The 16,753-nt window shown below is 43.8% G+C and overlaps 1 protein-coding gene and 1 pseudogene across 1 annotated transcript; one reads left to right on the top strand and one right to left on the bottom strand.

The window, feature by feature from the left end:
- The first annotated feature begins 3,379 nt into the window (after positions 1–3,379).
- Positions 3,380–4,516, top strand: LOC133899296 (uncharacterized; annotated as a pseudogene).
- Positions 4,517–5,105: 589 nt separating this feature from the next.
- Positions 5,106–9,290, bottom strand: LOC133898892 (pre-mRNA-splicing factor SLU7-like). The gene is made up of 9 exons (XM_062339699.1): positions 9,077–9,290; positions 8,616–8,779; positions 8,405–8,517; positions 7,790–8,197; positions 7,543–7,678; positions 7,137–7,436; positions 6,160–6,376; positions 5,623–5,726; positions 5,106–5,537 (listed from the first exon to the last, which is right to left on the bottom strand). The coding sequence occupies exons 1-9, from the start codon at positions 9,090–9,092 to the stop codon at positions 5,391–5,393; spliced, it is 1,605 nt and encodes a 534-aa protein (XP_062195683.1). The 5' UTR covers positions 9,093–9,290; the 3' UTR covers positions 5,106–5,390.
- Between the last annotated feature and the right edge of the window lie 7,463 nt (positions 9,291–16,753).

Genomic DNA, 16,753 nt, shown 5'->3' with positions numbered 1-16,753 from the left:
CAAAAACCGGTAGTAATATAGTTTTTGAACAGACAGTGATGATATTTTCTATAGTAATGTAGCAAACCTCGAATGTATGGGAAGTCTGTCCTGGCGCATGTGTGGAGTTGTATGGATCTTGCTTATCTTGGAATGAGTTTATGGTCAGCCCTGGAGAAATGTGGTTCTTTATCTTGGATGGTGATATTTATTTCATAAATGATGAGGGCAAAAAGAGGGGATGAAAACTGTTTTGAAGAAAGAAGAGGATGAAAAAGAAGGTTTGCTACATAGAGAAAATTTAGCCCGATAGATGGCAAACAGTGCCTTTAATTTATGCAGAGCCTGTTCTTCATTGACAACTTAGTCTTTTTCCCGAACCCCACCGGTGTTCGCCTACGAGGTTGCACTTTTTACATATTAGTTTGTCATGCAGCTACAAGATCTTTTATAAAAAGGATTACCCGGCTTATATTGGAAGCCGATAAATGTGTTTTTAGGCACCGTTACAGCATGCCGGGGATACTAGCTAACCATCCCAGAACCATACAGATCCAAGTTCAAAATCTAGACCGAAACTATCACATTGTAACAACCGATAGCTCTTCCTTGACGTTGTGTGCAGTGTGATCTGTCCATGGGATTCTTGCACTTTGCATGTCCCGGTGGTCTTGCGAGTATATTTTTCTGAATTTTCAATCGAATGAGTTGTAGACCGACCCTAGAAATAATCGGAAGGGTTCCCCCCTGCCCATTAAAAAAGAAAAAAAGAATTTCACAAGCGGTAGTTAAATTCTCATAGTCATAGGAAAGTGGAAAGATTTGGCCCTTGCAAACAAGGATGTATCCTGTATTAGGGTGATGCTATTCTTCAACCGTCTGAAAATGACATTAGTTTCAGTCGACGTCTTCTCCGACACAATCAAAATCCAACAAATATCATCTTCCCTTCCTGCTCTGGGCAGAGCAACCTTGCTCTTCTTCCTCCGTGCGACGCCCTCCATCGCCCTACCCGCCCTTCGCGTGCTCACCCCCGCCTCCCGCCCTCCTCCACCATGCATCCACATGTCTCCGTTGGTGCCCCCACCTTCGGATCCGTAGGTGTCGGCCCCGTCCAGACATCATCCATCAGTCATCCCTCGCCGCTCTACCCCTATGTTCACTTTCTCCGATGTACCGTCTTTCTCTCCAAGAACTCACTTTAAACCCATCGATAGAGAATCCCGTTAAAAATTAAACCTCCACCGCTAAATCTCGCCGGCTTCTTTGGTTCAACAGCAGCATGGATACATGGCTAATAATATGTTCGATCAGATAAGCGAAAACGCTGAAGCCGTCCGTGTCATTTTATTCTCTCTCGGCTCTCGCGCTACATACATGGATGACACGTTAGTACGTTACACTTGGTTACATACAGAGACGCCTCAGCTTGCTCGATCACACACTCATCATACATTCACACACACATAATAAAGCGCGCACGTGCGAGAGCCCTTGCATGTTCACGCACGTACGTGCGTTAGCTCGATCGCACGCGCGCATGATTATTCCGCGCCTCACCTGGTAGCCTGGAACGTACGTAGCTAGGTAACACACACGTGCGAGCGGGCGTCTCACGCCACGGCGGCGAGCATGTTTCCGAAGCCGCGGGGCCTGGTGGAGCGGCCGCCGCCGGACATGGGAGAGAAGATGGCGACCTCCTGGCCCCTGCCGAACTTGATCCTGCGCGCCTCCTCCCTCGACACGCCGAACGCGTTCGCCAGCACGTCCACCGGCATCCCGCGCAGCGTCGACGTCTTCTCCCCACGATGGTGGGCGCGTTCATGGCGTTCTCGCTCGTCTGGAACGACACCCACGCGAACCCCTCGGGCCCGGCCCGCGCCAGAACCGCGAAGCATAAACTACATTTTTACTGTTCATACACTCACCATTACTGTACCTCCTGGTGTGCTGGATGCGAATCCTGGCGTGCTGGACCCGGCGGATCAGACGCCAGAAGCAATGGGGCCTGCAGTCACGCTTGCCCAAGGTTGTGTGCCGTTAAAGGAGCAAAACATGATTCCTACTCTATGAGCCGGCCGCCCTATTTGGCTAGTCTTCTTCCTAATGTAATGCTGAATCTATCTCTGACATTATATCGATGAACAAATTCCCTACTAAAAAAAGAGAGCAAACACACACACCATACACACTGTTCCAGTGCCAAACCAAATGATATATATGTCGTAATAAGTAACGGACTAACGGATCATTAGCTATATATGAAATTATGAATTTCCTTTTCCAAGAGATTGGCATATTCGTCGTCCCATTCTCTTAGCCTTTAAGCAACCAACAGGATCGAATCTTCCTTTCTGCAGCAAGTTGGGAGTTCGATCGTTCACAAGCAGAGGAAATTCTCGGCCCCGCCGGCCGGCCGGCCAGCCGACCTGGCCACCAAGTTGCGAGCTATCTGAATCTGCCTGCCGAGGAAAGTGCGTGTGACAAGTCAAGTTTCCCGGTGATCACTACTTGCACCAGATTCTGGAGGTAGTATAGACATATTGCTTGGCCTGAGAAATCACCTCGAATTCTCTCAGAAAGTAGTGGTACTGTGGTAGAAACTTCATTTTCCCACGGGAGGTCGGTGCTTGCTCGATCCAAGGCTTTTTGGTGCCCTTCGTGCACTGGACCAGAGACAGCTGAGCTAGCACACGAGATAGAGTATCATGGAGGCTTGCTAGCTGGTTAGGCATGGGAGTGATCCAACGAGCAGGATGTATGTATAACAACCAGTAAATACGGTTACTGGTTCCAAGTGATGAAGCTCGATGATGTCATCAGTGTATCAGATAGGATAAGGATAACACTATTCTGTCATGAGGCGTTGCAGCACCTGATCTGATGCCATTGATCATCAGAAATCACTGCAAAAGACGAATGTACCCGAAAGCAAAGGTTCTTTGAGAATTCTGTCATGCATGACGTACGGCAGCAGCTGCTGCTGCCGCCGCCGCCATGGAATTCGTGGAGGTTGTGGATCTGATCGTTGTGTATATAGATATATTACAGAGTGACTAGAGTGTATCGATACAATCACAAGTATGCTTTTAAAAGTGCACGAACTCATGCTACCTGGGATCTGTGGGTTACAGCCCCTCTCACAGGATCCAAACCTTCACATCGGTTCTCACTAGACGTATAGGCTACCATGATCGTTTATTTAAATTGAGATCTGTACTGAATAAGTAGAATAATCAATAGATAAATAGATATCGAGAGAAATAAACAGATGAGATAACTCATGTATGCACACTCATGTGAAGTTGCCTTTCCCATAGCCATGGGGCAAGAAAAGAAGCAGCTGTAAGTTAAAGACGACGCAGCGTACGCAAGCAAAGCAATGCCAAGCCAAGCCAGGAAGATGCCATGCATCCAACTGCCGGTGGTCTGCCGGATCCAAGAAGGCGTAGTCCAGTCAGTCAACTACATCGCGTGAGTCTTACCCGCCCCCACCGCCGAAAGCCGCTCACGCGCCGCCGGACTTCTCACGCCAGCCCACACCGCGTACACTAGTATATAAACCACCTCGTCTCGGCTTCCTCTGACTGGCACACACGTCTCCGGCCGACAAACAGCAGCACTCTAGCGGATCAGTTTTGCGCAGCGACCAGGCAACCATGTCTTGCTTCGGCGCCGTGGCGGCGACGACGTCGGGGATCAGGGGCGGCAGGAGGCCGTGGCGGTGGTGGCGCAGCAAGTGCGCCGGCATCGCCGCTTCCGTCGGCTCCAGGATCCGGAGGTCCATCAAGGGGCTCGACGGCCGCCGTCGGCGCTCGCCGTTATCGTCGTCGTCCACGTCCGTGCAGCGTGGGTGGTGCCACCAGCCCACCACCGCCAGCACCGGACTTTCGCGCCGGTCTACGTCGACGAGCTCTACAACCACCACCAGCCAGCCAAGGCCCTCGACCTCAACGTCGTCGTGCAGCAGGAGCCGGAGCCGGAGCCGGGCACAAGCGGCAGCAAGCTGACCGCACGTCCGGGCGCCGCCGGTGGCGCCACTCGTGCCACTGGCAGTGGCAAGGCTACTGCGCGTGTGGGCGCGGCCACCACCACTGCCACTGGCAGCGTTGGTGCACGTGCCAGTGGCAAGCAGGCACGTCCGGCTGCCGCCGCAGGTGTTGGCGCCATGAGGAGCGTCCTGATGAGAAGCCCGGGCAGAGGCGGCGGTGTGCTTGGGGTGGTGAAGGGTATGGGGGAGGTGGACCTGAGAGCGGAGCTCTTCATCAGGAAGTTCAAGGAGGACATGCGGCTGCAGAGCCAGAGGTCGGCGGAGGAGTTCCAGGCCATGCTGGCAAGAGGCCTATGACATTCAACATGGCGATCACGGTTGCTGAGCAAATAACAGGGATCGATCATGCATCTTAGCTAGGTTGGGTTTGTGGTTTGGTTAGAAAAAGGATTTGGGGTTGATTAGTAGATGATTGCTGTGTGGTATGGTCGTTAGTGTGCTCAGTTTCATTGTGGTTTTTTTTAAAACACTAGTACAACTTTTAGATGTACTTACTCACACACTCATACCACCACATGCTGTTGTGAATTTGATTAGAAGCTTGATTTTTTTTAGTGTCGTAGTCTTGTAGATAGGAGGATATTCGTATTTCTTGGTTGTAGTTATGTTACATGTAAATACATCATGTATTGTTGGATATTCATCACAGGAAAAAAATAGAAAAAAAAGAATATATATATATATATATATATATATATATATTTGTTTAATGGTTGATGTGATGAGTGATGATGACCAGTGTTCTGGTGGTTGGAGGCCGCTCAACTTCCCCTCCCTGGGTCCCCGGGTTTGAATCGTGTCACTAACTGGATAATTTGGTTGCTCGTCTTTCCAGTTAATCCCAAGGCTCTTGATAATTTTAAGAATCGAGATTCCGTGGATTGTTTCCTTAGTTTTAACCAAGATTCAAACATCCATGATTGGAGTGATTTATCACACTGGTTTAATAGCTCTGTTTATTTCTTAGTTATTACACAAAACGTGCAACTGGTATAATCTTAAAACTAGCAACGGGCAGTGACTGAGAACGCACAGAGATGCATCAATCTCAGCAGCGAGCAGTGTCGCAGAGAACACAGCAAAGAAGCACATTTTCATTCTGCGATGTACACCATTCCTTCTTCATACCACAGAAAAATCAGCATTACAAGCTTAACCATCCGGCCAAGGATGGAGACACCGGGAAATAGAACATAAGGCCCTAGATTATCTCACTCCAATTAGCGAAGGCGTAGCCAGCTTACATTCTACATTATCACGCTCTGGTTAAAGAAGGAATATAGCCAGCTTAGATTATACAACATCATCATTGCAAGGCAGGGTTCTACTGATACATGCGACAGCAGGGTGAATATAACGCTTAGCGGAGAAAATCTTTCATAGGATCATCGTGGTGAATTCTCTTCAAACGGTAGGCCTCCATATCTTCGGCAGTAACCTCGTCGTCACATTTTACGTTATATTTCCTCTTCCGTTCATCCTTCTCCTCTTTCCTCCTTGCAGCCGCCTAAAATATCAAAATCAAGCTTCAGCTACAACAGGGGAAAAAATGAAGAGACAAAACGCACAAAAGATCAATAAAAGATGCTAACCTTCTTTAGAGATTCATCAAGCAGCTTCTTATCAAGAACAAGATCCTGAGGCACATCAGTTCCCCAAGTTGCTAGTCGCTTTCCTTCATGTTGTGCAGATTCATCTGCATACAACAATTTCAAGTTAAATCAACTTCATGCACCATGGTAGTCACACATGGATCTAAACAAGGTTATTCACAAACAAAAACTAATTGCACTTGGCTATATGTGCATCCCATTGCATGCTTCAAATTATCCAACATAGAAGCTTGAAATAAACCAGAACAAAACTGATAAGACCTGAGACCTCACTAACTTTAACAATACAATTTTCATATAATTAGGATAATAGTTAATTGATGGCACACCAATAGCTTTGCAATAGGCACCTAGGCGTGAGCTCATACTTCAGAATACTCAGGCAACAAATTTTTTTTTTCAACAGGCAATGGTTTTACACAATGACACTAAGCTAGCAATATGGGATGGTTTTATCCTACAAACAGTTGTTCAGATATACATAAAAAAACCATAAGTATTTTCTCAACAAAGTACCTTCTGCAGCCTCCTTGCGGGCCATATTGGCCTTCATCAGATCTGCTGATGCCTCAGCAGCCTTGATTCCAGCCAAACCTGTGCAGTAACTATTTTTTATAGTCTGCTTGCAGCATTTGTAGCCCCATTGATGATCTTTCCACCATGAACCCCACACAGTCGTGTGATTATTAATGAAAACATCTTCTTCGTATTTGCTCTTGGGAAGAGATACGTCCTGTTGGTAATAATTATGGTTACTCATTAGCACTCAAGACATACCAAAACTGGAAATAATGCAAATAATTAGACTGGAATGGTAGCATCTGGACTAAGCCACAGAAATGAAACCACTCACGTCAAGTGAAAGAGAATACAGTTCTCAGTATTTTTTTTAAACTACAAGCAAACATACAGGAAACTCGCAATCCTTAGCAATCCACGTGCCTGAACCATGATCTAGGATACTGTTCTCCTTTTACTATTACTATCACTATTACTAATACCTTTTAACATTTTATATTCTCTTTGTTTGTGGCTCTTGTTGGGTTCCATCTCTAGCCAACCCTAACTTGCTTGGGACAAAAAGGTGAAAATATCGAGTAATAAATGACTAGTCCCTATAGCGCAATGATAATTCCAAGTTGAGATCGTAAGAGCTCCACAAAATCTACATTGTGGACACTAGAGAAGGTTCTACTTTCATTGGTTTACACTATGAGATTAAATACAAAATTTTAGAGGTTCAAATAGTTTCTTTTTTATTGCATCCAACAACCTCCATGCCCCTTTGAGTATGACTCCTTGTAAGGGACCTTAAGCTTGTCATCATCTCTGATGTTGTAACATGCAACCACGATTAGTTATATAGCCTTCGATGACCAAAATAATATACAGAACGCAACAAGAAGCGAGAACAAGCAGGAAGTGTTCTAAGAACAATAAGTGCCCAGAAAATGGAATGGTGTAATTAACAATTATCAGTATTGTGTACCAACCTGTCCTTTGATTATTCGACCAGTCCGGTCATACTCAATCTCTCTTTCACTTTGTCCAAGAAGCAGCTCCCGAGGAATTGGATCTTCTGACGCAGCATTCCCATACTTCTCCATAATTTTATCCTTATGTTCAGACTTCAACATTTCTTTTTTGATCTTGAAACTCTTGTACAGTAGTTCAGCTTGAGATGGGGCTGCTTGCATATGGATATCCTGTCCCTTATCAAAAGCTTCCCATGCATGGATGTTTAGTTGCTTGAACTCCAGAGCTTGTCCACTAAGTCGGTTTTGGTTGTCACCCTGTACCATAATATTACATCAGAATACTGAACCCAAGAGCAAGAGAACAGAGGATTTGATGTCACATTTAATGCTGTCTAAAGCATTTGTGTTGTCTGTCACTTACCACATAGAACTTATCATTGGGATCTGCATCTGGCAAGGGGTCTTCTCTCATGGAGCGGGTTTTTGGATCATAATATGCAGAGTTCACATCCAGATTCAGAAGATATTTAGCAGTGTCTTCTCTGATACGCAAGTTTCTGTGAAGACATCAAAAATTAACAAAGGCGTTTAAACTGGTTGTTGATAAATCACGACAAATATGCCCTAGCACTAGAATGAACAGAATTTATTTTCTAATTAGTACATACCTAACAGTTCCGGTGCTTCCACCACCGGTTGTGCGCACACGCTTCTCTACTTTAGCAAAATCCATTTGGGCACTCTCATCAACTTTGGCCTCATCTATCCTCAGGCCATCTTCTTCATCATCTTCACTTCCAGCATTCTCACCATCCTGTTCACTATCCTTCTCAAGTTTCTTTAGCTGTTGTTCTTTCAGATACTTTTTCCTAGCCTCTTCTCTAGCTTCATAGTCAGCGATAACACGAGTGTAGGTTGATGGGTCGTAACCATTCCAGCGATCACGCTTCCCATCATAGTCAAGCTCAAACGATTCAACTTTCTCATCAGGAGCTATGTTGACATTAGTCCATTTAGCTCCCACATTTCGAGGTCGCTCCATGCATGACTTCTTATCATGAGTCATGGCTCCACAGCTGAAACATCAAGAAAAATCTTTTGTCAAAGAATCTATAGTGGCAGGCTAAATATCCATGCATACTGGCTAGTGACTACTACAAGGTCTATAATTTCAACCCTAATTCCCAATCAGGCTCAACAAGAACATCAACGATAAGAAATAATCATCCATGTCCAACAAAGTTGCAAGGAAAAATAAAATCAAACTTGAACACCAAACTTACTTTTCGCAAGCGCCTTTCCTGTACTTGTTGGCCTGGAAAAGTTTCGCGCCCCTATCGTACCATGACTTGGTGTAGTTAGGATCTGACTTCCATTTCCTCTGATGCTTCAAACTCTGAACCCATCAAATCGACAGAGAGTCAGAGCTTCCATAAGCCAGGTCCTCACACATAGCATCAAACAACGCACAAACTAGAGCAATCAATCACTTACGGGCTTCTCGGTATTAAGATACCACGGGGCCGAGGACATGTACTGGGGGATGTGGGGGTTGATCTCGTTCCCATCCTCGTCGACCTCCGCGGGCGCGAGCCCCGCTTTACGGGCCTCCTCGAGCTCGAGCTGCTTCCGGTGATCCTCCCGAGACTTGAACGTAACTGCCACAAGCGAGATAAGACATCCTAAGTCGCGAATTCGCAACACAGGATAAAAATCCCCAAAAATTCGCGATCCCGAACAGCCGCGTAAACCCCGATCCCCAAAATCAGGACACACTGCCCACGAACAAACCCTAATTCCTTTCGAATCGTGGAGGAATCGCCCGGAGACCACACCACACACGGAAACGGATCGAACTCACGTGGTTTTGCAAAGGTCAATTGGGGCGGAGATGGAAGGATCGAACGAGCGGCCTACGCCAGACCAGGGTTAGGGTTACCGGATGCTCAGCTCACCCGAAGCGGTCGCCATGGCGTCCTCTTCCCTTCCCTTCCTTCGCGGCTTCGCTGGCCGAGGAGGTAGCTCGACGCGGCGGCGAGATGATGAAACGAGGAGGACGAAAAGATCGAAACGGATTGCGCTTGATACGCGGCGGCGGCGGCGGCGACCGCCACTCGGTTTGATCCGGGAGGCCAAGCCCGCAATCGTTTTATTTTTATATTTCTTAAATCAAAAAATTGTAAAAATAAAGATAATGATGAGAGGAGGGAGAGGACTATGGAGCGGAATACGAAGAAGTTATGATTCTGGTTTTGTAATATTGATGTAGATATAAGGTAGGGTGATAGTATCAGTAAGGAAGAAAACAATAATATTAACAGTAAAAAGCATAATGATAGGGGTGGAAAGTCTGATGATCTATAAAAAGAGATTAAATATGGAGAACAAAGATAATAGTATCAATGTGATAAGAATAGACATAAGACAGACTCAGAATTTGAGGAAGGGTGAAAATAAGCTAAATGTGACACATGAAGAGATTAATGATTGTTTGGAGCTAAATGAATCTCAAGAATTTACTCAATAGGAGGAAATAGAAGAGAAGCAAGTGGAGTATGAAGTGGATCCACTTGAGAGAGAAGGAAGAGATATTGAGACTGAAGACTAAAATGGAAGAAAGGGCTAAAGCTTTAGCTCCACTGATGAAGCTAAATCTAAAAAAAGATGCTCAGCTCACTCAACTTGAGAAAGCTACAACGATAGATTGCTCTATGAAAGATAAGTTTGTTCTTACATCTGCTCAAGAGGATATATGTGGTTTTAAGGAGGGATTTACACTTGTGACATAAAAAAGAAGAGTGTGTCTTGTGGTTGCTCAAAGAAAAAGCTCCAGAGTTATTGATGATGGTGTTCTTGTTCACCTAAAAGCTAAGGCAATAAAAAACAAAAGAATAACATTTTAGGTACTTCTAAATATAATTCTTTTGCTGTTTTTAATTCTTTTGATGCTTTGCATTTAGTTAGGGTTGCTCTTTCCTGTAAGATCAATGTGGGTAATGATGAAAAATTAATCTATAATAATATCTCTACTATTCAACCTAAAGAGATAGCTAGGGCAGCCTTTGCTGAAGCTAGATAGAAATTAGATGATTCACATAAGCAACTATTGATCTTTGAATCAAAGGCTGGAATTGAAGAGATTTATGAGATGGGCAATGATAAATCTCGAGAGATGGAGATGGACTACAACAAAGAAACTGTGTTGAATCTGGAGAGGGATCTATAGTTGATACTCTCTCTAGGTTCAGAGCCAGTGGTAAAGAATAAAACAAGAAAGGTTGTGTGAAAAGTAATACGGGGGTGAGAAAAAAGAATAAATCATGATAATTCTTTTGGAATACTAGAGGTTTGGGAGTTAAAGATAGAAGAAGACAACTGAAAGACCTTATGACTTTGTATAGTGTGGACATCCTTTGCCTTCAGGAAACTATTAAAGCTGATTACACCATTAGAGAACTAAGAGAGCGGGTTAATGGTCATTGCTTCTCTTGGAACTAGACTGCTACTCAAGGTCATTTTGGTGGGACTTTGACTGGTGTTAGAGAGGAAGCCTTAGATGCTATTGAGATGGATAGTGGTGATTTCTTTTCTAGTGTCACTATCAAGAGCAGAAGAGATAATTCGGTCTGGGAGGTGATAAATGTTTGTGGACTAATTCAATTGGAAAGAAAATCTTTTTTTTTTGCAGGAGCTATATCAGAAAATCCTTAGAGCAAACAATCCTTTATTGATTGGAGGGGATTTTAATTTTATCAGATATGCACATGAGAAATCTTCTGATTATATAGTTTTCTTGCCGATGAACTCAAGTGCTCAAGAATGGATTTTTCCTCACTTGCACTTAATCTCCCAATCTCTCAATCCAACTCAATTTTCTTCTCAAATCTCACACTAAAATGGAGTGAGAATGAGTTCTATTAGCTCTAAAATGTTTTTCTTTCGTGCCCTTGCAGCAGCACCAAAGGATGAGGGTGAGGGGGTATAAATACCCAACCTCCAAAAACTAGACGTTACAGCACCTTTTTGTACTGACTCGGAGTCTCCGGGTTGGCACAGGAATGCTTATCCGAGAACCCTAGCCGGAACTCAACCCAGAGACTTTGAAAGCCGGAGTATCCAGATCCACCCGGAGACTCCGGGTGAACTAAACAGCCCCAAACCAAGACTTGCCCTCGGAACCTCACCCGAAGACTCCGGACAACCCGGAGAATCTGGGTCAACCCGGAGTATCCGGGTCCAGCATAGCTGGCACTCTAAAAATGGCGATAACTTTTGATCCCGAAGTCCGATTTCGATGATTTTAGACTTTGTGGAAAGCTTATTCAGAGGGCTACACATTCCAACTGAATTCATGACCTCAAACATATTGGATCAAATTAGGAACACTCTGAAACCCAATTCAAAACTTCCACACTTTCCACACCGGAATTTCTAAAAAAAGCTCTCATTGGGTTTGGTTAGAAACTCTTAAGCACTTAGACACAACAATTAGCTCTACATTGCATCCCTCTTTCATATAATTTCCACTCCATCTCTTCTTGATGCTTCATATGATTGATGCATAGGTTTCCATAGCCTCATACGGTCTATTGGCGCAAAGCCTTCACCTGCTCTTCACCACCGTCTTGGTCCTTCGGCATCAAGCTATTTGCTTGCCCTTCACCACAAATGGTCCATCGCAGCCGAGTCTTGTTTTTCCTTCACCGTCTTACCATAAAAAACCATTTTGTATTCGATATCTTCAAGAATTCACTTTGTCAAATATGGAGTCTACTCTTGTTCTTCACTCTTGGCATATATGATTTCAATTCAACGTATACATTCTTATGGATCCTAACCCCAACTCACTCTCAAGCACAAAACACATAGGTTAGTCTATAAAACCTAATTGATAACTTTTGTATCTTAAGTTACTTGATCTCTACACGTAACTTATTAGTCTTCATGCATATTGTCAATCTTCATATAGAACCTAGCCCCACTCATTCTCAAGCACATAGCACACAGGTTAGTCCATAAAACTCTATCGACAATGCCATACTTTTAGTTACTTGATCTCCACGAGTAACTTAATCTTCAAGTTTATTGTCAATCTTATTGAGCTTTTCCTTCTCCTTATGAGTATTATTAGGAGCTCAATGATAACGATGCATTTCTTTTATTATCATGGCTTTTCCTTCTACTTATGAGCGTCACTAGGTGCTCAATGACAACGATGTATTTCTTTTGTTCTCATGGCATTTCTCAGGAAATTCGTGATTCATCACTTATGCATCTCCCGAGCATCACTTAGAGCTCATTCATCTTGATGCATTTTCAATATTCCCATTCACCTAGAGCTCATGCATATCTCTCAATGCATTACCTATGGAACAACCTACTAACAAACTCAACACCATTATTAGTCTATATGTATTGTCATTAATTACCAAAAACACACATAAGGGCTAGATGCACTTTCATATAAAAAAATTATTGTATTGCTTTTAGAGTATGTCTAGGCTCAAAATCAATTATTAGAAGAGTGAGGTGATGGTTCTGGGTGCTCCTGGTCAGGAAAAAAAAAAGTTGCTGACATGTTGAACTATAAAGTGGGTACACTGCCTATAAAGTATTTAGGGATCCCTGTGAGTGATAATCATCTGATAATAAGATATGTATCCTATGTTTGTAGGAAGAAGGTTGAAAAGAGAATGGGTACCTGGTAGTGTATGTATCTTCATCTCGTGGTAAAATTGTTTTGATTGAGTCCTATTTAAGTTTTATCCCTAACTACATTATGGGGGTTTATCTTTTACCTGATGTTGTTCATAAAAAGATGGACTATTCGAGATCAAATTTCTTTTGGCATGTTTTGGGTCACAAGAAGAAGTACCATATGATCATGTGGGAGGTGTTAGACAATCCAAAAGAGTTTGGTGGACTAGGCCTAATTGACACTAGAGTGATGAATGTTTGCCTTCTTTCTAAATTGATTGTGAAATTAGAAAAGGGGGATGATGATCCAGTTTGTGATCTCTTGACAAAAAAATATTTAGTAGATGATGGGTTTTATAGTAGCAACAAGCTTGGAGGTTCACAGTTGTCACGTCCCAAATTCTTAATCATGCAATTAAGCATAATCATACTTTTTAAGTATTATGTTTAATTTTGCGTAATTTTAATTAAGAATACTAATGCACTTAAGTCAATTGGATGAGAGAAAAGAAATTCAGGGGGGAGAATGAATTTCGCAGTCAAAATGGAACCTTTTCTCTAAGACGTGGGCTCCACGTGTGGGCCAACCACCCCTCCCTCTCTCTCACGTGCAGCCACCTGCTCCCACCCCCTCTCTCCCATGCCCTCACTCCCACCCGTGCAGCAGGAGCTGCTGCTCCTCCCTCTCTCTCACTCCCTCTCAAGAACTCTCTCCTTCTCTCTCAAATCCGACCTCAAGAGAAGGATTCGCGGTGAGTATGTGGTACCTACATGATCATGAGCTCATAAGGTATCCACTCCCCCGATTCATTTTTGTTTTTCCGGAGGATTTGAGCCGGATTTGGTGTCTTTTGGTGTTTAGGGTTGAAATATGAAAAACACCAGATTTCTTTGTCTCCCGAACAATTTCCTCCATTTCCTTCATCCCCCGGTGGTCACCTAACTCCACAAGCACCATGGGTAAGTCTCTTAGGCTTCCTATGGCATGAATTCACGATTTGGTTGATAGATTTTGAGTTTTAGTGAAGTTCTTGAGTTCTTGATGAAATTAGAGCAAATAAGGGTTTTGGATGAATTTGAGTTAGTAGTTGAGTTTCTAGATTGGGTAGTGAGTTCTATGAACCTTGAATTAGCTCTAAGATGTTTCCTTTTGGTATGGAGAAGTTCGCAAATTATTTTGGCTAAGTTTTCCCCTTCTCAAACGGGCTATTCTGAGCCATCCGGGTTAACCCGGAGGGTCAGGGCGACTCCCAGCCGAAAATAACAGAGAGCTCCGCCCGGAGGTTCATCCAGAGACTCCGGTACCCGGAGTATCCGTGTTTACTGTTCATCAGCTTTTTTGGGGGCTGATAACTTGTAAAATTCATAGTAAATTCTTCGTAGCTCCAAAAATTATGAAACCAATTTTGTTGGTTTAATAATAATCTACTCTACCCATTAAAAATATCCCTAGCCATGAAATAGTTAATTAAATTTCTGAGATGAATTAATTATGTTAAGGCTTCTTTAATTCGCCACAAATTCTTCACAAGTCCAAAGTGGGTGAAATCAAATTTGCTAGTCTCCTTATGATTTGTTCTATCTAGGAAAATTGTTTCTCCTGCATATTGTGGCACATATTTGCACTTCATTCATATTCATTGCATTGCACACGTTGATCCTTTTTAGAGAACGCCGATCCGTCGATCCCGGAGGCCCAGGGCGATCCCGACGCGCCCCACCTATTTGAGCCAGTGCATCAAGGCAAGAAACTAAGCATATTGATCCATCTTTTGTAATTGGATAAGTCTAAAATTGATGAACTATGCTTATGTATGCATGCATGTTTAGTGAGTCAGTGTCGGGTACCAATGGGTAGAACCTATGTCGATTGCATTATTCTACTTTGAATACTTGTGTATTTACATTCCTTGTAGCCTTGAGATATTGTCAACGTCTAGGTATGAGTTCGATTTATATGCTTAGTCATGCTTAGGTCATTCAGTAGAAGTCGAACGACGACGCATCCCGTTGTTCGCGAGCATAGGACCTTCTTATGATTATATACACTTGTTGAAATTGAGATGGTTGTATGAGTGGTGAGTATGAGACAAGGTGTGGACGGTGCTAGGAGGTGTTTTGTCCTGCCTGGTTGTGGAGTTCCCCTAGGTAGGCCGGTAGGGGAAAACCGGACACCGTAGACCGCTTTGCGCCGGTTAAGCATCGATCATCAGTGTTGTTGGCTTTAGCACTTACCTTACTCACCACATGCCGATATAATGGTAAGGCGAGCCGAATACCTTCGCAGTTGTGGCTTTTTGGGTTTGGATATCGACGGTGTAAGCGGGTGGGCTTTGTAGCGGTACTAGTTTGCTCTGGGAGTAGTTCTAGTACCGCCGTACCAAGCAATGCATGATCCAAACGGTTGGGGCTAGTTGGGAAAGGTTTTCACAAGTACCCCTTGTGTGCACTTTGACTGGTGGCACAAGCCGAATGGTCCTCGTGTTATGTGGATCCAGGAGTATCCCCTTATAGGGTGTATAAACAGTTCGAACTATCGCGCCCTCGGTCATGAACATGCTTTTGTCCATCTGCATCGGTCGTAGAGTTCCGAGTGTGGTTTGTGGTTCAGTATGTGGGAGATGGTGATGTTGGTACTTGTTACTTATTGATATACATGTTGTTTACAGTTACTTTTGTTCAGTTGTTAATTGTAGGGTATGAAAGGATAACGATGTCGCCTAGAGGGAGGGTGAATAGGCGTTTTTACAAAAATTCGTCCCCTTTTACAGTTGGCCTAAACTTGCAGTGGAATATAAACTAACGGGTTTTTCACAAGTGAGAAACCTAAATATGCTAGGCTCAACTAGTGCACAATCACCCTAAATAAGTGTGAAAATTACAATCCTAAGGTGACAAAAATTACTCTAATCTAGCAAGAGATATGCAATAAAGCTTAAATTGAAAAAGACTGAAAAACTGTTCATATGCCTGAAATTACTGTTCACCGGTGAAGACTGGAGTCTCCGGGTTGTACAGGTCCGGAATCTCCGGTAAAGTCCGGATTCTGTGCAGAACAAAACCCAAAACTGAATAAAATTAATGAGTAGAGAGTTCTAGCTCAAACCAAGTGATATCGTGTGTTCCCGGAGATGATTCCACGTAGATTCACAAAGAACCTACACTCAAATACACACAAACAAGTAGATCGAGCAATATGCACAAAGATTTGAGCAAGAACTTAGAAGTAAGGAAACAAGAGAGGAGACACAAGATTTGTTTCCCGAAGTTCAGATTCACCACCGTGAATCCTACGTCTCCGTTAAGGAAGCTCCAACAAGTCGGGTCTCTTTCAACCGCTTTCCTCGATCCACTCTTGATTTCTTCCCTTGCGGAAGTGAAATCGAGCCCTTCACAAACTTCCGCGGCAACCCACAACATTGGGTGCTCGTCGGCGACGCCTAGCCGCTTAGGAGGCTTCACCTCCAAGAATAACAAACATGACGACAAACTTCTTGCCGAGAACTCAAGTGCTCAAGATTGGATTTAGCTCACTTGCACTCAATCTTTCAATCTCTCAACCCAACTCACTTTTCTTCTCAAATCACACACAAGAATGGAGTGGGAGAGGTTCTTTTGGCTCTAAAAATGTGTTCTTTCGTGCCCCTTGCAGCAGCCCCAAAGGATGGGGTGAGTAGGGTATAAATAGCTCACTTAAAAAAACTAGCCGTTAGGCTCTTTTCTGGACTTTACCGGAGTATCCGGTCTACACTGGAGTCTCCGGCCACTCCAGGTACCGGAGAATCCGGTCTTCACCGGAGTCTCTGAGTACAGCACAACTGACCTCCGAAAAACGGCGATAACTTTTGATCCCGGAGTCCGATTTCGACGATTTTGGACTCTATGAAAAGCTTATTCAGAGGGCTACATATCCCAACTGAATTAATGACCTAAAA

Source organism: Phragmites australis, chromosome 18 (genome assembly GCF_958298935.1).
Source record: "Phragmites australis chromosome 18, lpPhrAust1.1, whole genome shotgun sequence".
NCBI classification, from domain to species: domain Eukaryota; kingdom Viridiplantae; phylum Streptophyta; class Magnoliopsida; order Poales; family Poaceae; genus Phragmites; species Phragmites australis.
This window is presented reverse-complemented; position numbering and strand designations above follow the sequence as displayed.

What these genes read in the sequence shown, in the direction of transcription:
- LOC133898892 (XM_062339699.1), bottom strand. An exon ending in CCAATGATAAGTTCTATGTG is followed by an intron (nt 7,437 to 7,542) that starts GTAAGTGACAGA and finishes ATTATGGTACAG; the next exon opens with GGTGACAACCAAAACCGACT. An exon ending in GTCGAATAATCAAAGGACAG is followed by an intron (nt 6,377 to 7,136) that starts GTTGGTACACAA and finishes TATTACCAACAG; the next exon opens with GACGTATCTCTTCCCAAGAG.